This window comes from Oncorhynchus mykiss, chromosome 6, assembly GCF_057628025.1.
Source record: "Oncorhynchus mykiss isolate SJ-2025 chromosome 6, ASM5762802v1, whole genome shotgun sequence".
Classification (NCBI taxonomy): domain Eukaryota; kingdom Metazoa; phylum Chordata; class Actinopteri; order Salmoniformes; family Salmonidae; genus Oncorhynchus; species Oncorhynchus mykiss.
In genome coordinates, this window is record NC_143027.1 from 12460324 (window position 1) to 12483622 (window position 23299).

The 23299-nt window shown below is 43.3% G+C and overlaps 2 protein-coding genes across 42 annotated transcripts in view; one reads left to right on the forward strand and one right to left on the reverse strand.

Annotated features, from left to right (window-relative positions):
- Positions 1 to 1702: 1702 nt before the first annotated feature.
- LOC110525282 (acyl-coenzyme A thioesterase MBLAC2-like) lies at positions 1703 to 4048 on the forward strand. The gene is made up of 2 exons (XM_090239307.1): positions 1703 to 2267; positions 3561 to 4048. The coding sequence occupies exons 1-2, from the start codon at positions 1826 to 1828 to the stop codon at positions 3947 to 3949; spliced, it is 831 nt and encodes a 276-aa protein (XP_090095433.1). The 5' UTR covers positions 1703 to 1825; the 3' UTR covers positions 3950 to 4048.
- A 2113-nt stretch (positions 4049 to 6161) lies between these two features.
- The window catches only part of rtkna (rhotekin a), a 102909-nt gene continuing 85771 nt past the window's right edge, over positions 6162 to 23299 (reverse strand). For 3 of the 41 annotated variants that reach the window (XM_090239297.1, XM_090239292.1, XM_090239306.1), the window contains exons 4-13: positions 20447 to 20500; positions 16635 to 16752; positions 12310 to 12531; positions 12010 to 12104; positions 11362 to 11468; positions 11148 to 11276; positions 10218 to 10380; positions 9901 to 10005; positions 8363 to 8459; positions 6162 to 8188 (exon numbers count right to left, since the gene is read on the reverse strand). In XM_090239297.1, coding sequence (XP_090095423.1) covers positions 8182 to 8188; positions 8363 to 8459; positions 9901 to 10005; positions 10218 to 10380; positions 11148 to 11276; positions 11362 to 11468; positions 12010 to 12104; positions 12310 to 12531; positions 16635 to 16752; positions 20447 to 20500 — 1097 coding nt within the window. In that variant the 3' untranslated portion in view covers positions 6162 to 8181. Of the gene's footprint in view, positions 8189 to 8362; positions 8460 to 9900; positions 10006 to 10217; positions 10384 to 11147; positions 11280 to 11361; positions 11469 to 12009; positions 12105 to 12309; positions 12535 to 16634; positions 16753 to 20446; positions 20501 to 23299 lie in introns of all 41 variants that reach the window. The other 38 variants (XM_090239285.1, XM_090239289.1, XM_090239299.1 and 35 more) reach the window with 15 other exon arrangements.

Below are 23299 nucleotides of genomic sequence, written 5' to 3' on the forward strand. Positions count from 1 at the left end.
ATGAGGCTGAATTAACTGTTTAGCTGTCAGACAAGGCTCCGCTGATAGCCAGGTGCAGCAGTGGTAAGATGTTGGGACAGCTTTATGTAGGCCCTAACAGTTTGTGGACACCGTTTGTCACCGTTACAGTGCAATGAATGTATTGTTTAGTGTTGTGTTGACACTACACATTTTTTTTGTTTTGCCCCACCAAGATTTACAAGCTAAAACCGCCACTGTATATATATATATATATATATATATATATATATATATATATAAAAGACACCACCCTCTAACCTCTCCAGGTACCAACTGTCAGTACTACATGTGCCCCAGGCACACCGTTTTACAATTTTATGTTCCCTTGAAAAATATTTCTCCCTGGTTGCGGTCCAAACACTTAAAAGACAAACCATCATCCCAAGGAGGGCGGTCCAAATGATTAGCCAAGCAAGGGAAGTTTGCAACATAAGCCCCTCAGCCCTCTTTTTCAGTCGGGTTTGCGAGTGTACAATTATGTTCACTCCGGGGACTGAAAATCCCCATAATTACATTTGCGACAATTGTACATCCGCTAAGAAAAGTACATTAGGAAAACAAGTACAGTATGAGTATGGTGGGCTGAAATTTCTGGACTTTACTACCTTAAATAATACTTTTAAGATCAATTGGATAAAACAATTCCTAAGAAGACCCACTTCTATGTGGAATTTTATTCCTCATCATGTCTTCTTTACTTTTGGTGGCCTTAACTTCATGCTGGTTTGCAATTATAATATTGACAAAGTGAAACTGATTTTCATTGGCAGGTTTACTTGTCACGGTCCTTAATTTATAAGCACAATTTCTCTCTACACAGATATTATTTGGGAATAATCTGTATTATTGTATAAAAATACTTTGTTTTTAGAATATTGGTTCTGAAATAATATCCTATTGGTGAGCCAACTTGTAAATGTAGAGGTGTTTTTTACTTGGTTATAAGGAATTCTTATCACTTTACAAGATCCCTGTAACACCTAAAGATTGTACAATTGTTTTAGATGCCTTTATTCTTCAGGAACGTGTCAAGATCTGACCCTGAGAACCTACCTTCCATTAACCCTGTTGACTCATCAGTAGGAAAGATTTGTTTATTTTGGGTCCATTTAACAACAGAGCAGTACGAACCTTGTTTCAGCAGGATACCTTATGTCATGCCTTATTGGAACGGTTTTATTGATAATACCCATGTACTTTCTGTATTGATTTGTTGTTAATAAAAATAATACAAATTACAATAAACAAGGGACTGTGTGGATAGTGTGTGTCTTTTAAGTGTTTGGACTACATACCAGGGCTGGAGGGCTTACGTTGCAAACTTCCCTTGCTTGGCTAACCATTTGGACTGCCCTTCAAGATGGCGACGGGGATTCCCCCAAGGGCATAAGGCGAGGGTAAGTGGGCGAGGGTGAGTGTTTTAAGTGTTTGGACCGCAAGTGTAGGCCAAAGGCGCAATGGAGATTCTTTGCGAAAAGTGTCCGAGGTCTGAGTGGCTGGTTTACGGTAAGCTCTGGTTGGTCAATCGCGGTTCGGGGGGGAGTTTAGAGCAGGTTCAATCGGATGGAAACCGTTCTCCTCCGCACACAACTGATGCTTTGTAGCGATGCATTCAAGGGCATGGTTTTTATGACGACATGGTGGGTGTGTTCTTAGCTGACAATTAGTGTTTGGTTTCACATTATATTCGTTCAGTCAACATGCGTTCCTCCCACAACAATATATTGATATTATAGTACCAGTGTGCAGCTACAAAATTGACCGCATAACATATTTGATTATTACGCCAAGTGCATGAACTGGGATGTCTGCAACGGACTGGTACGCGCACAAATCCATCGGAGAAGGTCTGTACTGGATCCAGGAGAAGTTTTTTGAATCGTCAAACAGAGCAAATATTTGGCTCCTTCGAGGATCTCACCAAGATGTAGTGATAGACACAGGCTTGGGGTTGAGGAGTTTACCAGATTACATTAACACCAAAGGTCTGCTTGGAGACGACCCGCAGCGAAAGAACCCCATTTTGGCGATCGCCACCCACGCCCACTTCGACCACTCAGGTGGTCTGCATCAGTTCCAACAGGTGGGAGTCCACAGTGCAGAGGTTGATGCACTGGCCAACGGAGACAACTTCGAGACCGTTACGTGGCTGTCTGACAGAGAGATAGTCCAAGCTCCCTGGCCAGGATGGAGGGCCAGAGGATACAGAGTCAAGGCTGTACAACCAACACACATACTACAAGAAGGTAATAACCAAACCATACAATCTAGTGGTTATGGTACACCAATGTGGTGGCATGATTGTTACCAGTAATCTGAAAGACCATTTGCTGTGTTCAGTCTCTAATGCATGATATGGATTTGAGAGAAGGATATGGTCAATATGAATGTAATTACACAGTCCTTAAAGGATGTGGATTTGCCCCTTGTTACAAAAAATCAACATTGCATTGGAATCCGCTTTCACATTAAGCTGCATCCCATAGGGAAATGTATACTGCAGAGTAGACTTGGCAGGGCACCAACACTGACCTCCCAACTCACTCACACACACACACACACACACACACACACACACACACACACACACACACACTCGTGCACAGGTGCGCATGCAAGCGAACACATGCAAGAACACACGCACACACACACACACACACACACACACACACACACACACACACACACACACACACACACACACAGCCTCACATCAAGCATGATCCACCCCTATTTTATACAGTTTTCTAACTGTATAGTCAATCTCATCATACTCTCTCAATAGAAGTCAGAGCTTCAAAAAGGCCTATTGTTGAGTCTCTGGCTGCACATTGTTAAGATGACGTTTCACTCCCTACATCAGTTTGACTCGGTTACATGAACTGTACAATGTTGTTGCTTACAATGGGTCCCATAGGAGGGATTATTTAAGGTCATGGCTTTAATGTGTGAATGACAGTGGCTCACAAATAGCATTAGTGGTTGTTATTCTGCAGTATGCCTGTATCTGCAGAGATGCTGTTTTCATACTCAGCCCATAACTTTGATGGATTTTATTTCAGCCAGGGAAGTACAGCAGCCTAGACCCAGCCATACTGAATAACTACAGAGCCTGACAGGGAGAACGTCCTCATTTTCATTCACATCCACAGAGATCAGACCACAAGTTATCTTTTTTTTATGACACACACACACACACACACACACACACACACACACACACACACACACACACACACACACACACACACACACACACACACACACACACACACACACACACACACACACACACTCTCTCTCACTCCTGATCCATTTTCTTCATCATAGCAGGTCTTTTGTCCCTTCTTGTTTCATTTTCACTCATTGCTGCTCACTTGACAAAGTTGGAGCAAACTCTCCCCACCTAGCGGCCTATCCCTGTGTCATTTTTACACCAGTCAATACACTTCTGCTGTGTCAGTGCTGCAATGCAGTTGGAATATCTTATTGCTCAATGAGTCCATTTTCCACGTCTCTCTCTCCTTGCTCTCCCTCAGGTGATGTCATCAACCTGGGTGACAGGCAGCTGAAGGTGCTGCACATGCCCGGCCACTCCCGGGGCAGCATCTGCCTGCACGACGGGGACAACAAGATGCTGTTCAGCGGGGACGTGGTCTATGACGGAGCCATGATCGACTGGCTGCCCACCAGCCGTGTCAGCGACTACGTCAGTAGCTGTGAGCGCCTGGTGGGGCTGGTGGATAGTGAGCAGGTGGACCAGGTAATGCCTGGACACTATCACACTTTTGGTGCGAAACGGCTCCACCACATCGCCTCGGGGTACATCGACAGAGCCGGCACCTGCCCGGCACGCTTCTCCACATTTGCCTGGAGGACCTTGGCCGGATTGGCGCTACGGGCGGCCAACACACATGGCATCTGCTAGCCACATGGCATCTGCTAGCCACATGGCATCTGCTAGCCACATGGCATCTGCTAGCCATATCGCATCTGCTAGCCACATGGCACCCCCAGTTTGAATCTTTTGCAGAGTTAGGCTGGGGGATGTGAGGAATATAATTCACCCCCTCAATGAACAGGATTTCCTTGTACTGTCTACTATAAACTGATGTGATCCAAAGTATGTTATTTTAAATGATTCATCAAAATGCCCCCATTGAATTACATCATGCAATGATTGACGGACTATTGAGATTCACATTATTACAGGATTCATTAAAGACTGGAAAATAAACCTGGTTTATTATGTAATATTAAGATAAATATTAAGTTGTGTGATCGTTGGAATGCTCTTTCCCATGAGGCAGCCTCTCACATGACAGTGTTTTTTAACCCCAGTACCTCGGGAGTCCCCACAACTACTCAAGCTCTTGATCATTAGTTGAGTAGTTGAATCAGGTGTGCTATTGCTGGGCTAAAACATATTTAAGAAACCTTAGGGAGGCCCGCTTGGACTAGAGATGAATAACATAGTTCCCTTAGGGGACACAATGTGACAGCACAACACCTACACAGAGACAGACAGGCAGACAGACAGACAGGGGGCATGACTCATCAGTATCTTTTATAACATTGTCCCCAGGCTAAGAGAGAGGGAGACAGCCAGCTGGTGAAGGAGACTCATATATTTTGTAACACTAGTCTCGGGCGGGCCAAGTTTTTTTCTGGGCCGCCTATGAATAAAATAAAAAAAATGGGGGGTGGATTTTTTTGTCAGTGTTATCTAATATTTATTAATTCCGTTATTTTACTTCTAGATGTGTGTATTGTTGTGAATTGTTTTTAGATACTACTGCACTGTTCGAGCTAGGAACAAGCATTTTCTCTACACCCGCAATAACATTGCTAAATATGTGTATGTGACCAATACAACTTCATTTAATTTAATTGACTTAAACTAGATATAAAGTATGTAGAAAAGATAATGGGCCTATATATTTGTAAACAGGATTATATTTGAGAACTAACAATCACTGAAATAAAAGCTAGACAGTCAGGGAGAATAAAAACATTAATTAATGGATTTTGTTTGAGTCACTCAGATAGCATAAACCATGGCAAAATGTGTAGAATTGTAGGACATTTTCTTAGAAAAAAAAGTCAGCCTCATTGCAAAATGTGTAGAATTGCAGCAACTTTGCTTTAGAACAGCTACATTTAGTCACTGGGGCCAACAGGAAGGCCTCTAAGTATTTGTTAGTTCTCAAAGATAATAAAGTTCCTGTAATTCTACACATTTTGCCATGGTTTATACCATCTGAGTGACTCAAACAACAAAATCCATTAATAAAAAATGTGTATTCTCTCTGACTGTCTAGCTTTTATTTCAGTGATTAAGTCAACAGCTGCACCATTGGCCATGCCCTCCACCTAAACCCCATTTGAATCCAGAAAAAGCCCACTCTGTATAATCCATCACACTCGCAATAGAATAAAAGTGTTAGCACATTCTTGAAATGAGACAATCCAGTTACTGTGTGGTTTTCCTTTTACTTTCAACACTGTGAAAATGGCATTTTCAACAAGCACAAATTCCTATTGAAAGATTCATGTGACAGTTTGGCTGCTTCCCAATTGTGTACCCTTTTCCCAAAGTGTGCACTTTTACACTCCACATCATAGATTTAACAATGGTGGAAAGTCTGTCTAGCAAAGGATTTTACCAAACCACAATTATTTTAAATCCATGACTGTTAATGTGTGGAAGTGCACACTGGGAGACGGGTGGAGAATCGCGACGCAGCCCTGGATTCCGTGTGCAGAGAATGATTGTGATATCTAGGTCAATGGGCTCTTGGAGCACATTCAGACTTCAACTCTAAATGGGTGAAATATTAATTCAGTCTCTAAACTGTATAAAAACAAAATACTTTGGCATGCACTCGTTTTATTATTTATTTTGAATAAAGTGTGTGGGCATGCTCTGTCAATAGAATGGGTCTATGTTGACATAGGTTTTTTGGTCAACTGACACAGAGTTAGTCAACATTGACTAAAAGCACATGGTGTTTGATCTAGAGTTAGGAGATGGCTTTAATCCTCATGTCATACTGACGTGACATTTCTACTGGGATTATACGATGTATATCATTTCCACTAAAAAGGAGAGATATGACAGAATAAATAATCCCAGGCTGTTTCTGAATGGATACATCATTTATTATTGTGATGTTAATACAGTATTTAAAACATGACTGACAGTTCTTATTCCTTCCCTAGGATGACGTGCATGCAGACAGTCTGCTAACATAAGACACTCTTGCAAGGTTAACATTACAATGTTATCTATTAGACACAGTTATAGATATGCAATCTGTTAAAAATAAATCAATATAGCTGTATTTATAACAAAATCAATCATGTATAATGTATAAGAAAATTAGTTTTGTTAAGTTATTACAAAAAAACTTTACAGTAACAAATGCCACTTTGAAGCATGTACGGTTGTTTTGCTCTGAGTAAAAAGGAGTGAGCCAGCTGCGAGCCCTTGGGACACAGTAGCATGTTAGAAAGTCCATTAGAAGCACAGGGATTGTTAGGCTTTACTGCACAGACCAGAGACACACCTACCCCTGCCCACCTCGTCACTTAACCAATACAATCAGCTGCTTGGCATTAGGTGAAAGACTACACTATTTCAAGACAAAAAAACACAACACAATATTTTCTAGAGATCAATATGTCCTGTATTGCATACTTGATCGATTACAATGTTTCATATGGTATTGCAGCAGAATTCTGAGACCGGTTTGCCGGGCATAACATTATGACTGTAGTACCACAAACTAAGAGGTCAGAGTTGTGGGATTCCAAAACTCTTCACCCATGTATGCACATTCCCAGGTTCTACGCTCTTCAAAGTCAGTTCATTTGCACACGGTACTTGAATGAGGCAGTGTAACACAGGAGTTAATATGGCTTCTCGTGATTATGTAGTACATTACCTTTGGCTTCCTTCAATTCATTATAATTACTCCAAACATTGGTACAAATAATTGCAGTCAGTTTCTTAACGGAATGTCCTGGTGAACTCAAATATTGGTTGATGTGTATTAGGCCTACAATGTGTTCATGAATGTAGGGGAAGTTCTGAAAACCCAGCAGAGGAAGTGACCCGGATGTTATCACAGTAGTAGTAGTAGTAACAAGTAGCACAGTAAATTAATGGGAGCACAGTTGCATTAAGTTGAGTTTTCAAAATTCATTCACTTTCTGAGCAGTTTAAAGATCTGAAACAACACATTCCTTGACTTCGAGCACAATCATGCAATAAGCAAATCAGTGTATTAGTAGTTTCAGAGGACTTTTTTTGGCAGGATTTAATTGCCATTACCGACGACAGTGGGTCTAGCCATTTGAATAGATCACAAGTTACACCAACAACCCTATGACCACACTCAGATACTAAACATTCCCATACACTGACAATTCTCCTGTCATTAGAGTGAAGTCATTCCAGTTAATACCAAGGCCCTTTCATCAGAGAGGAAGTGGGGGCTTCCTTCCTGTCAGTTCTTACCAGGGCCTTGGGTGATTTGGGGGTCTGAGCTGGGTTATACCTGGCTCTGGAGCCAATTCCGGGGGTCCAGTTTAGCCCTCAAGTTCCTGAGGCTCTGACGGGCCGAAGAGGGGTGTGAGAAAGGGGTGCCGTCTGACAACTCAGGGCTGTGGCTGCCCTCGCTGGAGCTGTTACTGGAGGTAGAGTTGGAGCAGGATAGGGTGGCCTGGGGGACGCGTTGGGCTGGGATGGGGGCAAGGGAGGAGGAGGAGGGGGGCTGACAGGAGCACTGTAACACCCCTCCACACCCCCTGCCCCTGAGGGTGCTGAGCTTGGCGTCCAGGGAGAGGGTGCGGGGGCGGAAGTGTGAGGAGTGGGAGGAGAGGGAGAGGGGCTCTGCCCAGCCACTGTGGCGGGAGCAAGGACTGGTGCTGCAGGGGCTGTCGCTGTCCGAGGTCAGGCTGGCTTCTGAGGAGAGCAGGCCGGGCCGGGGGCAGCGCAGGGGGCTGTGGGGGAGGCGGTTGTGGGTGCGGGGGCAACCAGGAGAGTCCTCGAACAGGGACATCCAGGGAGGAGAGGTCCCCAGCTGGCTCCTCAGCTCCAGCTCCTGCATCCGCCGCGCCAGGATGTCCGTCACCGTGCTGATGTCATCAGAGGTGTCAATAACTAGGAGGAACAGAGGAAAGTCATTACTGTGGCCGGGCAGACCGTCCTAATAACGTTGAGACAGTCGAATACAGTTCAGAGAGGGTAGACCTAGACTTGGTGATGCTAGTTGAAGGGGGGGGTGGGGTCAGGTTCAATACTGCAGTGTGTGAGTGGACCCCACTGGTACTTCACCTGTCGTTGTAATAGGAGGAGAGCAGAGCACGAATCTCAGCAGACACAGCATTATCCTGCAGCAAGATACCCTCACAGGACGGGATGGTGAGGGGGGCTAGGGTCCGGGGGGGGGGGGGGGGGGGTGCAGGTTTTATGTGCATTGACGGGCAGGGTGAAATAAAGTTGTGATACATGATTTGGGGAATAAATTGATGTGCATAACACGGTAAAAAGGAGTTCATTTAGAATGTATGAATATTAGAATTCCATTGGAGTGTAAAATTAACAATGATGGGAATAGAATGATAATGGTAGAAAAAAGGGGGGGGGGGGGAAATGTAATTTGAGGACAGGAACAAGGGAGAGTGGCAGGGAAGGTGATAGCCAAAAAGGAAGGATTGAGAGACACACAATGAGAGAGAGAGAGATAAAGGAAGAGGGAGAGAGAGAGTCAGCACGTCAGAGAAAAGAACACTTCCATCCATTATGCATAGAGGTTGGTGTGCTAGTGCGGTAATAGGCAGCTCAGAGTAGAGTCCGATGGAGAGCTCATGCATATGTACCACCACTGTTAGAACAGTCAGAAACACGCATGCGGTTAAGGGGACGATCATCCTCTGGAAATATACTGAACAAAATTTAAAGTGTTGGTCCCATGTTTCATGAGCTGAAATAAAAATCCCAGAAATGTTCCACAAGCACAAAAAGCGTGTTTCTCTAAGATTTTGCCCACACGTTTGTTTACATCCCTGGTAGTGAGCATTTCTCTTTTGCCAAGATAATCCATCCACCTGACAGGTGTGGCATATCAAGAAGATGATTAAACAGCATGATCATTACACAGATATGTGGAGTTTTGTCCACAACACAATGACACAGATGTCAAGTTTTGATGGAGTGTGCAATTGGCATGCTGACTGCAGGAATGTCCACCAGAGCTGTTGACAGATAATTTAATGTTCATTTCTCTACCATAAGCCGCCTCCAAGGTTGTTTTAGAGAATTTGGCAGTACGTCCAACTGGTCTCACAACCGCAGACCACGTCCGCCCAGGACCTCCACATCTGGCTTCTTTACCTGTGGGATCATCTGAGACCAGCCACCCCGACAGCTGACGAAATTGAGGAGTATTTCTGTCTGTAATAAAGCCATTATTTTTGGGATTTTTTATTTATTGGCTGGGCTTGACTCCACAAGTGTAGGCCTACCCATGGCTGCGCCCTGCCCAGTCATGTGAAATCTATAGATTAGTGCCTATTTTATGTATTTCTATTGACTGATGTCCTTATATAAACTGTAACTGAATAAAATCATTGAAATTGTTGCAATTTGCATTTATATATTTTTGTTCAGTTTCATTTATTTGTTTTTGTAAACCTATTAACCTATTATTAAGCTATAATTTTTGTAACCCTAAACGTATAACTAACAAATTACTATATGTTCTAGATTTATTACAAATAAATAAAAGCAGAAAGAAACTCAAATCTAAGTGTCCACAACATATTACTGAATCATATAAAAAGTATTTTGGGCAATTTGTGTCGCTGTCTTACCCATTTCATGGTAAAGAGAACCCTGTTTCGATGTGACCAGGGTTGGTTTCCGGGGAGATGGCAGCTCAATCTTCATTAGGTCGTCACAGCACTGCTTCCATTGGCCTGCATGGAAGAAGGAAACTGTCAGTCATCTTCCAACATCCAATCAACCTGAGAAAACCACTAACGACACATCAGGAGTCAATGAGCACATGAACAAGAGCATATCAGGACCTATGGTGTAGGGTGTGTATGTCTACTCTAGGGCCAGGAGTTTTTCCCTGAGCTCACCAATGAAGAACTCAGGCCCCTAATCATGTGATCAGCCTACTTACTCATGTCATAGAACTGTTGCCAGAAGGCCTCCATCCAGCGGTGTGTGTCTTCACGACTGTCTGCTGAGAGTGTGTGTGTCACCTCCTCTCCTCCATAATGGTTACTGATACAGATGCTCTGAGCCTTATTGTGGAGGTCCTTCTCCGACGCCCGTATTCTCGTCTTCTAACACACCGGATACACACACACAATCAGCTAATAATGTTGCATTTGATCAAATTATTCAATAACCTCCCCAAAAAGATGAATTTAAACATCAAAGCATTGATTTTCTCGTCAACTCACAGTGCGTGAATGCACTTACTGACACGCAGAGCGGTGAGTGACATATATGCCAAGTCCACTCAAGTAACCTCAAGCATGAATCTGTCCCAGTTATCAGCTATCCAGGCGTGATTGGGAGTCCCATAGGGCGGTGCACAATTGGCCCAGCGTGGTCCAGGTTTGGCCTGGGTAGGCCGTCATTGTAAATAAGAATTGGTTCTTAACTGACTTGTCTAGTTAAATATAAGTTAAATACGTCCCAGTTGTCTGTCATTCCTCCCAACGTGTGCACATGTTCACTTCCCTTCACTAATTTGAAAGGAAAGGACAGGTATAATGGGTGGAAACTTCCTGTAGCCCATGCCTCCACCAATCCAATGCTTTGGGAAGTAGTAAATGAGTGTACATTTCAGGAGAAAGGAGATATTATTGTGTCGCCCTAAAGACAATACTCCAAATGTATTTCCCCATCCCCACCAGTAGGTGGAAGCAGTGCCCTGTTCCGCCTCACTGGGTTCAGCTTGATCCTCCTGAGAGCAGAGCAGTCAGAGCTACTGATTGATGCATGATTCTACAAAACTATCTCTGTCTGAAGCTGAATGAGGACTTTTTGCTGTGGGGTCAGGGGCCACCAGCTAGCATGCTTTATTGTTTCATCCACTGACCTTATTGATGGAAATGGTAAAAGCTGGCTGTATGTTAGCCTCTACATCCTCTTGCCGGTGATAACAGAAAAGGTTTGTCCCTTTAAGGACGCCGTAGACGTTTGTCCAACTCTGAGGGTCACCTCCAAACTGCTGTGAGAGACAGATGCGCTAATTAGAGAGCGAGAGAGAGACATGCCTTGCTATCCTCCCAAACACACGCAGACACCCTCACCTTGACCTTCAAGCAGCCGCTCATCATCTGTTGGGTCATACAGTGAGGCTGGGCAGCCAGGCGACAACACACACTGCCGTAGAGAGGCACCCAGTGTGAACACTCCTCTAGAGGGAAAGACAGAGAGGGGGATAGAGAGAGCAAGGAATGAAACAAAACATCCACACACACACACACACACACACACACACACACACACACAATAGCAGGGAATAAAAGTCTCACAGCTGCAAGGTGAGCCCCTTAACAACATCAAACTATATTACAGCTGTAATAATGAATTAAGCTGTAGCACATGTCAGGGTGTCTACTCCCCTGTACACCTCATCATTGGAGTTTTACACAGCACTCCAATCTATTACTATGACCTTGACAATGACTGTCAGTCAGCTAACACCGTGGCTGGGAGAGGGAGGGGGACTGGGATAAAATGGAGAGAGAAAGAGATGGGAAAGAGGATATCTAGTCGGTTGAACAACAATGCATTCAACCAAAATGTTGTCTTCCGCATTTAACCCAATCCCTCTGAATCAGAGAGGTGTGGGGAGCTGAGAGAGCGAGAGGTACCGAAACAGAGGGAGGGAGAGAAAGAAAAGTCTGACCCATATTTACTGTACATGGATAAACCACATCCCTCCTGTGACCTACCGTTGCCCGAGATGCTGAGGTCATGTGTGCGGAAGCTGTCCTGGACGTGTGACAGTGACAGGGTGGTGTGGGCCAGGAGATGGTACTTCGGTCCCCTGTGAACAGAACACATGGCAGAGGCACTGGTGAGCTGTGTGACTGTGGTACTAAATACACACGTCGGTGTCTACGTCAGTGACTTTGTGTGGGTGTTTCGCTGCAGGACTGCATACGTGTGTCTGTATGAATGACTAGAAATACGTCTCAGGATGTGTGAATATCACTACAGAAGTAGCGTGTGTACACAACATAAACACTCACACCACTGTGGGCAGAGGCAGCAGCAGTGTGGCTCCTCCTCCGTTGCTGATGGGGCTGCAGGCTCCAGGGTCCATGGCGACGCGGAGCTTCTTCCCTGCCGAACGGCCCAGAGAGCTGCTCAGTTTGCTGGCTAGTTTCCGAGGCGTGTTCCCTGTCGAGTAATCCTCCTCTGAACAGCAGCTGTACAGCTCCACGCGCAGCTCAAATCCCGGGCTGGCCTCGCTGCTTGAAACGGCAAACACATATGGAGAGATACAGTTATACGTGCATAGAAATGCATGCACACACATGCACACAGCAAAAACAAATATATGCAAACACACACAGTCACACACCGAAAACACATACTTATACATACAAAGAATGTACACTGAGTGTACAAACATTAAGAACACCTTCCTAATATTCAGTTGCAGACACCTTTACCCTCAGAACAGACTCAATTTGTCAGGTCATAGAGGCTACAAGGTGTCGAAAGCGTTCCACAGGGATGCTGGCGCATGTTGACTCCAATTCTTCCGACAGTGGTGTCAAGTTGGCTGGATGTCCTTTGGGTGGTGGACCATTCTTGATACACATGGGAAACTGTTGAGCGTGAAAACCCCAGCAACATTGCAGTTCATAACACAAACCAATGCGCCTGGCACCTACTACCATACTCAAATATTTGTGTCTTGCCCATTCACCCTCAATTGGTGAATGACACATTAACACAATCCATGTCTCAATTGTCTCAAGGCTTAAAAATCCTCCTTTAACCTGTCTCCTCCCCTTCATCTTTAACCTGTCTCCTCCCCTTCATCTACACTGATTGAAGTGGATTTAACAAGGGACATCAATAAAGGATCACAGCTTTCACCTGGATTCACCTGTACAGTCTATGTCATGGAAAGAGCAGGTGTTCGTAATGGTTTGTACAGTCAGTGTACAGTACCAGTCAAAAGTTTGGACACCTACTCATTCAAGGGTTTTTCTTTATTTTTACTATTTCCAAAATGGTAGGATAATAGTGAAGACACCAAAATGATGAAATAACACATACGGAATCATTTAGTAATCATCAAAGTGTTAAATCAAAATACATTTTATATTTGAGATTCTTCAAAGTAACCACCCTTTGCCTTGATGACAGCTTTGCAAACTCTTGGCATTCTCTCAATCAACTTCATGAGGTAGTCACCTGGAATGCATTTCAATTAACAGGTGTTCCTTGTTAGAAGTTAATTTGTGGAATGTCTTTCCTTCTTAATGTGTTTGAGCCAATCAGTTGTGTTGAGACACGGTAGGGGGGTATACAGAAGATAGCCCTATTTGGTAAAATACCAAGTCCATATTATGGCAAGAACAGCTCAAATAAGCAAAGAGAAACGCGAGTCCATCATTACTTTAAGACATGAAGTCAGTCAATGAGGAAAATGTCAAGAACTTTTAACGTTTCTTCAACTGAAGTCGGAAAAACCATCAAGCGCTATGATGAAACTGGCTCTCATGAGGACCACCACAGGAAAGGAAGACCCAGAGTCACCTCTGCTGCAGAGGATACATTCATAGTTACCAGCCTCAGAAATTGCAGCCCAAATAAATGCTTCACAAAGTTCAAGTAACAGACACATCAACATCAACTGTTCAGAGGAGACTGTGTGAATCAGGCCTTCATGGTTGAATTGCTGCAAAGAAACCACTACTAAAGGACACCAATAAGAACAAGACACTTGCTTGGGCCAAGAAACACAAGCAATGGATATTAGACTGGTTGAAGTCTGTCCTTTGGTCTGATGAGTCCAAATTTCAGATTTTTGGTTCCAACCGCCATGTCTTTGTGAGATGCAGAGTAGGTGAACGGATGATCTCCGCATGTGTGGTTCCCACCGTGAAGCATGGAGGCGCAGGTGTGATGGTACATTGCTGGGGACACTGTCAGTGATTTGTTTAGAATTCAAGGCACACTTAACCAGCATGGCTATCACAGCATTCTGCAGCGACATGCCATCCCATCTGGTTTGCGCTTAGTGGTACTATCATTTATTTTTCAACAGGACAATGACCCAACACACCTCCAAGCTGTGTAAGGGCTATTTTACCAAGAAGGAGAGTGATGGAGTGCTGCATCACATGACCTGGCCTCCACAATCACCCGACAGAAACCCAATTGAGATATTGAGATGGTTTTGGAAGATTTGGGCTGCAGAGTGAAAGAAAAGCAGTCAACAAGTGCTCAGCATATGTGGGAACTCCTTCAAGACGGTTGGAAAAGCATTCCAGGTGAAGCTGGTTGAGAGTGTGCAAAGCTGTCTTCAAGGAAAAGGGTGGCTACTTTGAAGAATCTCAAATATAAAATATATTTAGATTTGTTGAACACTTTTTTGGTTACTACATGATTCCATATATGTAATTTCATAGTTTATGTCTTCACTATTATTCTACAATGTAGAAAACAGTAAAAATAAAGAAAAACCCTTGAATCAGTAGATGTGTCCAAACTTTTGACTATATATGTATCAGAAACTGACACAGGATTTAAAAAATATATCCATGATCTTATCTATCTTTATCATACAATCATGACATTAAATAAACATGCCCTTATACAGACCAAACAACACTCTCTATATGAAAGATAAGACAGCAAGGCTGTGTTTAGACAGGCAGCCCAATTCTGATATACACTGCTCAAGAAAATAAAGGGAACACTTAAACAACACAATATAACTCCAAGTCAATCACACTTCTGTGAAATCAAACTGTCCACTTAGGAAGCAACACTGAATGACAATACATTTCACATGCTGTTGTGCAAATGGAATAGACAACAGGTGGAAATTATAGGCAATTAGCAAGACACCCCCAATAAAGGATTGGTTCTGCAGGTGGGGACCACAGACCACTTCTCAGTTCCTATGCTTCCTGGCTGATGTTTTGGTCACTTTTGAATGCTGGCGGTGCTTTCACTCTAGTGGTAGCATGAGACGGAGTCTACAACCCACACAAGTGGCTCAGGTAGTGCAGCTCATCCAGGATGGCACATCAATGCGAGCTGTGGCAAGAAGGTTTGCTGTGTCTGTCAGCATTGTGTCCAGAGCATGGAGGCGCTACCAGGAGACAGGCCAGTACATCAGGAGACGTGGAGGAGGCCGTAGGAGGGCAACAACCCAGCAGCAGGACCGCTACCTCCGCCTTTGTGCAAGGAGGAGCACTGCCAGAGCCCTGCAAAATGACCTCAGGCAGGCCACAAATGTGCATGTGTCTGCTCAAAGGGTCAGAAACAGACTCCATGAGGGTGGTATGAGGGCCCGACGTCCACAGGTGGGGGTTGTGCTTACAGCCCAACACCGTGCAGGACGTTTGGCATTTGCCAGAGAACACCAAGATTGGCAAATTCGCCACTGGCGCCCTGTGCTCTTCACAGATGAAAGCAGGTTCACACTGAGCACGTGACAGACGTGACAGAGTCTGGAGACGCCGTGGAGAACGTTCTGCTGCCTGCAACATGCTCCAGCATGACCAGTTTGGCGGTGGGTCAGTCATGGTGTGGGGTGGCATTTCTTTGGGGGGCCGCACACCTCCATGTGCTCGCCAGAGGTAGCCTGACTGCCATTAGGTACCGAGATGAGATCCTCAGACCCCTTGTGAGACCATATGCTGGTGCAATTGGCCCTGGGTTCCTCCTAATGCAAGACAATGCTAGACCTCATGTGGCTGGAGTGTGTCAGCAGTTCCTGCAAGAGGAAGGCGTTGATGCTATGGACTGACCCGCCCCAGACCTGAATCCAATTGAGCACATCTGGGACATCATGTCTCGCTCCATCCACCAACGCCACGTTGCACCACAGACTGTCCAGGATTTGGCGGATGCTTTAGTCCAGGTCTGGGAGGAGATCCCTCAGGAGACCATCCGCCACCTCATCAGGAGCTTGCCCAGGCATTGTAGGGAGGTCATACAGGCACGTGGAGGCCACACACACTACTGAGCCTCATTTTGACTTGTTTTAAGGACATTACATCAAAGTTGGATCAGCCTGTAGTGTGGTTTTCCACTTTAATTTTGAGTGTGACTCCAAATCCAGACCTCCATGGGTTGATAAATTTGATTTCCATTGATCATTTTTGTGTGATTTTGTTGTCAGCACATTCAACTATGTAAAGAAAAAAGTATTTAATAAGAATATTTCATTCATTCAGATCTAGGATGTGTTATTTTAGTGTTCCCTTTATTTTTTTGAGCAGTGTATTTCCACTAATTGGTCTTTTGACCAATCAGATTAGGTATTTTGCCAATAATGGTGTAAACACAGCTTTAGATACAACATAACACAAATAGGACTTACAACACTATGGTGTTGTCAAAGCAGATGTCGGTGAGTGTCCGGTCCACTATCACCATGTCTGTGTCGTGGATCTCCGCCCCCACCTGGAGCAGACAGAACACTGCACACCGATGCAGCTCTGAGAGAGGTAAAGAGAGACAGACAGAGAGAGAGAGATAAAGAGAGAGACAGACAGAGAGAGAGAGATAAAGAGATAAAGAGAGAGAGACAGACAGACAGACAGACAGACAGACAGAGAGAGACAGACAGAGGGAGACAGACAGAGGGAGACAGACAGAGACAGAGAGGTAAAGAGAGAGAGAGAGGTATAGGTAGAGAGAGAGGTATAGGTAGAGAGAGAGAGAGGTAGAGAGAGAGAGGTAGAGAGAGAAGTGAGAAAAGCAGCATGTGGAAGACATTTGACTAGATTTCCCCACTTGAGAACTCCTCTGGCACTATCTGCACCCTCTGTGGATGTTTTAAACAGACGGAGGCTACAGAGTAAATTATTGGAGGATTGTGGGTTTGGCTGTCAAACTGGACAGACTGGGATGAACAACACCAACTCTAGCAGCTGTTGGACTTGGACAGCCGCACTGTGAGAGTCTGGCCTAAGTAGCTTTAAGAGTGTTCTTCACATGCAGCACGGTGTGTGAGTGTATCGCTTTACACTAAATGTATTTGGGAGTGTGAGTGTATCGTTTTACACTAAATGTATTTGGGAGTGTGAGTGTATCGTTTTACACTAAATGTATTTGGGAGTGTGAGTGTATCGTTTTACACTAAATCTATTTGGGAGTGTGAGTGTATCGTTTTACACTAAATGTATTTGGGAGTGAGTGTATCGTTTTACACTAAATGTATTTGGGAGTGTGAGTGTATCGTTTTACACTAAATGTATTTGGGAGTGTGAGTGTATTGTTTTACACTAAATGTATTTGGGAGTGTGAGTGTTTCGTTTTACACTAAATGTATTTGGGAGTGTGAGTGTATCGTTTTACACTAAATGTATTTGGGAGTGTGAGTGTATCGTTTTACACTAAATGTATTTGGGAGTGTGAGTGTATCGTTTTACACTAAATGTATTTGGGTGTGTGAGTGTATCGTTTTACACTAAATGTATTTGGGTGTGTGAGTGTTTCGTTTTACACTAAATGTATTTGGGAGTGTGAGTGTATCGTTTTACACTAAATGTATTTGGGTGTGTGAGTGTATCGTTTTACACTAAATGTATTTGGGAGTGTGAGTATCGTTTTACACTAAATGTATTTGGGAGTGTGAGTGTTTCGTTTTACACTAAATGTATTTGGGTGTGTGAGTGTATCGTTTTACACTAAATGTATTTGGGAGTGAGTGTATCGTTTTACACTAAATGTATTTGGGTGTGTGAGTGTATCGTTTTACACTAAATGTATTTGGGAGTGTGAGTATCGTTTTACACTAAATGTATTTGGGAGTGTGAGTGTTTCGTTTTACACTAAATGTATTTGGGTGTGTGAGTGTATCGTTTTACACTAAATGTATTTGGGTGTGTGAGTATCGTTTTACACTAAATGTATTTGGGTGTGTGAGTATCGTTTTACACTAAATGTATTTGGGAGTGTGAGTGTATCGTTTTACACTAAATGTATTTGGGTGTGTGAGTATCGTTTTACACTAAATGTATTTGGGTGTGTGAGTATCGTTTTACACTAAATGTATTTGGGAGTGAGTGTATCGTTTTACACTAAATGTATTTGGGAGTGTGAGTGTTTCGTTTTACACTAAATGTATTTGGGAGTGTGAGTGTATCGTTTTACACTAAATGTATTTGGGAGTGTGAGTGTATCGTTTTACACTAAATGTATTTGGGAGTGTGAGTGTATCGTTTTACACTAAATGTATTTGGGTGTGTGAGTGTATCGTTTTACACTAAATGTATTTGGGTGTGTGAGTGTTTCGTTTTACACTAAATGTATTTGGGAGTGTGAGTGTATCGTTTTACACTAAATGTATTTGGGTGTGTGAGTGTATCGTTTTACACTAAATGTATTTGGGAGTGTGAGTATCGTTTTACACTAAATGTATTTGGGAGTGTGAGTGTTTCGTTTTACACTAAATGTATTTGGGTGTGTGAGTGTATCGTTTTACACTAAATGTATTTGGGAGTGAGTGTATCGTTTTACACTAAATGTATTTGGGTGTGTGAGTGTATCGTTTTACACTAAATGTATTTGGGAGTGTGAGTATCGTTTTACACTAAATGTATTTGGGAGTGTGAGTGTTTCGTTTTACACTAAATGTATTTGGGTGTGTGAGTGTATCGTTTTACACTAAATGTATTTGGGTGTGTGAGTATCGTTTTACACTAAATGTATTTGGGTGTGTGAGTATCGTTTTACACTAAATGTATTTGGGAGTGTGAGTGTATCGTTTTACACTAAATGTATTTGGGTGTGTGAGTATCGTTTTACACTAAATGTATTTGGGTGTGTGAGTATCGTTTTACACTAAATGTATTTGGGAGTGAGTGTATCGTTTTACACTAAATGTATTTGGGAGTGTGAGTGTTTCGTTTTACACTAAATGTATTTGGGTGTGTGAGTATCGTTTTACACTAAATGTATTTGGGAGTGAGAGTGTATCGTTTTACACTAAATGTATTTGGGAGTGTGAGTGCGGGTGTGTGTGTGCATGCATCAAAAGCGCACACTCTATCATTGCCATCTTAGGCTTCCTTATCTTCCCACTGCACTTAAAAACCTGCACTAATTGCCTCATTATAGATCTATTAGGTCATGCAGACCTCACAAAGGAGTCGGGTTTCAGACCTCACCAAGGAGTCGGGTTTCAGACCTCACCAAGGAGTCGTGTTTCAGACCTCACCAAGGAGTCGGGTTTCAGACCTCACCAATGAGTCGTGTTTCAGACCTCACCAAGGAGTCGGGTTTCAGCACTTTAGTTTTTTTTACCATGACGTTTTGACCTTAACACGTAGCAGTCAACATAAACCATAACACAGCGGTATCAAAAGAGCACCTAGAACTACAAATACCAGATCCTACGCAGATCCAGGCCTCTTTGCTGCAGTAGCACAGACAAAGACAACAGAGCAGAAGAGGGCTGTCTGTGCAGCAGGTTTCTAGGCCAGAGGCCATCATACCCAATCACTTACTGTTGGAATGTTTGCTTGTCAGTGAGCTGCTGACTTTACAGAGGGAAAAATAGAAACGTACATACATTTCAATAGCCGTTTAAAAGAGCATGAACTGTTATGCTCACATGTTCAGTGCTTCAGTTCTAATACATTAAGAGTTCTCTTTCCCAGGGCCCGTATCCACAAAGCGTCTCAGAGTAGGAGTGCTGATCTAGGATCCGATCTCCCACCTGTCCATGTAATGTTATTCATTATCATCTAAAAGATTAAACTGATTCTAAAATCAGCCCTCCTACTCTGGGAGGCTTTGTGGATACCACTTTACCCAAATTCTAATCGATTCACATGGCTTCACTCACTCAGTTGACTCACATCACATCTCTTCACACAAAATCAAAGCGATGGATAATAGCACATGAATCATTGATGAGTCTATTCACATCAATTCTAGCACACTGATATGACTCATTGATGAGTCTATTCACATCAATTCTAGCACACTGATATGAATCATTGATGAGTCTAGTCTATTCACACCAGTTCTAGCACACTGATATGAATCATTGATGAGTCTATTCACACCAGTTCTAGCACACTGACATGAATCATTGATGAGTCTATTCACACCAGTTCTAGCACACTGATATGAATCATTGATGAGTTTATTCACACCAGTTCTAGCACACTGACTCCTCACCTCCTTTGTTCTTGAAGTACTCTGTGTCTTTCCACATGAGAGGGATCCGCAGGTCTGCAATGACAAAGGACAGTCAGTGAAATCCGTCAAATGTAAGATATACACAACCACAAACTCATACCACACACACAATCTTTTATCTCCTCCACCAGGCAGTCCCTGTCATAATGCGCGCGTCCGCGCTTGTGTGTATGATGATGAAGCCCATGCTCTGCACTGAGCTTACTCGCTAAACGGCTCCTGTCGACCCAGTCAATCAATGATAAGTCATAACTTCTGTTCATCAACTGTGTGTGTGTGTGTGTGTGTGTGTGTGCCCCTCCAGCTGTGAGCAGTCCGAAGCTTACAGACAGACCTCAGAGCCCCCTGTCCTCCTGTCCTCCCACTGAACCAGCGCAGTTCATCATAATCCTTTAATTACCTCTTCTCTCTCCTACTCCCACCCTCATCCTTTTATTTCAGTTTATTATGATCCCCATTGGCTTTGCCGAAGCAGCAGCTACACTTCGTAGGTCTACAAAAAACATGACAAGTAACAAAACATTGATAGACAAGGAAAGTCACACAAATGTAAAATACAACGATATCCAAACAATGCAACTAAAACATTATACAAACAATACAACTAAAAAAAAATATGTGTGTGTTAGAGAGTGTGTTAGAGTGTGCCCTCACAGTTTCCGCCTTTCCATTAGTTGTTATTTTGTATAAAAAAAAATGTAAAGGTAATTTTGCTGTTTGCTTGAGTAATGGGAGATGGAAGGGAGTTCCATGCGATCATGGCTCTGTATAAAACTATGCGTTGCTGTCAATTCCTTTTGGACTTGGGGAACGTGAAGAGACCCCTGGTGGCATGTCTTGTGGGGTATGTACGGGTGTCTGAAGAGACCCCTGGTGGCATGTCTTGTGGGGTATGTACGGGTGTCTGAAGAGACCCTTGGTGGCATGTCTTGTGGGGTATGTACGGGTGTCTGAAGAGACCCCTGGTGGCATGTCTTGTGGGGTATGTACGGGTGTCTGAAGAGACCCCTGGTGGCATGTCTTGTGGGGTATGTACGGGTGTCTGAAGAGACCCCTGGTGGCATGTCTTGTGGGGTATGTATGGGTGTCTGAAGAGACCCCTGGTGGCATGTCTTGTGGGGTATGTATGGGTGTCTGAAGAGACCCCTGGTGGCATGTATTGTGGGGTATGTACGGGTGTCTCAAGAGACCCCTGGTGGCATGTCTTGTGGGGTATGTACGGGTGTCTGAAGAGACCCCTGGTGGCATGTCTTGTGGGGTATGTATGGGTGTCTGAGCTGAATGTTATTTGATTATGCAGACACTCTGGAATTTGTCACAGTATTCCTCAAAAAAAACTAGAAGAGAAGCAGTTAATCTCTCGTCAACCAGGAAAGACTGGCATGCATGTTGTTGATGTTAGTTCTCTATGTGCTGTTAAGGGCAAGGTGTGCTGCTCTGTTCTGAGCCAGCTGCAGCTTTGCTAGGTCTTTCTTTGCAGTACATGACCATATTACCAGACAGTTATCAAGATAGGACAAGACCAAAGCCTGAACAACTAGTACAGTAGACTTTTGTCTAATGATAATTGACCATCCAATGTTATACCTAGGAGTTTTGCTTCCTCAACTTGCGCAATGATCACACCCTTTAATGAGTAGGAGTATGTTTACATGCATACAATAATGAGACTATTGTGGATAGTCAGATGAATATAATAGTTCAAATTAAAATGCTTACATGCTTTGGAAGAAGAACGATTTCCTTAATAATCCTGTTTACATGGACACATCTGAAATCAGGTTACCTGATGGCACTCTGATCAATGCCGAAAATCACCAATCAAACTAAACGTTCTACCACAGCGATCACACTATTTTTGGGAAGCATGTTTGATTCTGAGTTCGGACATAATATATCATGTTTGTTTGTGAAAACTACTTCTAAGACTCGTACATTCAGTTGTTCCGACTTCACTCGCGCTAAAGAGGGAGATTTGAGCTCCCGGTGCTGGCACATGAGCAGATCAGATACACCACTGGAATGCCCATTAAGATGTTTACACGTCATGATAATTCAAAAGATTGCCCAGAAAACCAGGTGTTTTAATCAGCAGATGTTTATTTAGATTTTGACCGTACGCCGATTAATATAAGTAGAATAAGGTGTTTACATGACTATTGCATAATCTGCCTACTGGCATAATCAGTTGAATATCGAATTATTACTGTGAGCTCACTGGCTTTGGGTGCTGACATGTAGAGTGCGGAATCAGCCGCATACATACTCATTCTAGCTTTGTGTAAGACCAGTGGCAAATAATTTGTAAAAATAGAGAAGAGTAACGTTCCAAAGCAACTGCCCTGAGGGACACCGCATTGTACATATCTGATGTTAGAGAAGCTTCCATTGAATAATATTCTGTTTTTTTCGTTGATAAACAACTCTGTAGTGAAATAGTCATTGAAATTATTGGCAATATCGAAAGGTTTTGTTATAAATAAACCATCACCTTCAATGAACGATGGAGAATAATTGGGTTTTCTGCCCATGATATCATTTAAGGTACTCCAAAGTATTTTTCCATTGTGCTTTATGTCATTTATCTTTATTTGGTAATACAAGTTATTTTTCTTTGTGTTAAGTTTAGTCACAACATTTCTCCATTGACAATATGTCAACCAATTAGATGAGCAGCATAACTTGTTTGCAACCTCTTTTGCATAATTTCTTTAAACCATAAAATGTTTAAATCCTCACCCCTCGTTCCCTCCCCCTCCTCACCCCTTATCCCCCAAACCCATTCCTCCCTCTCCCCCAACCCTTCATTCCTTATCCCCCCAAACCCATTCC

Coding starts and splice junctions, on each gene's coding strand:
- LOC110525282 (XM_090239307.1), top strand. CDS start 1,826: ATGTCTGCAACGGACTGGTACGCGCACAAATCCATCGGAGAAGGTCTG. Junction 2,268..3,560: donor AACACACATACTACAAGAAG/GTAATAACCAAA, acceptor GCTCTCCCTCAG/GTGATGTCATCAACCTGGGT.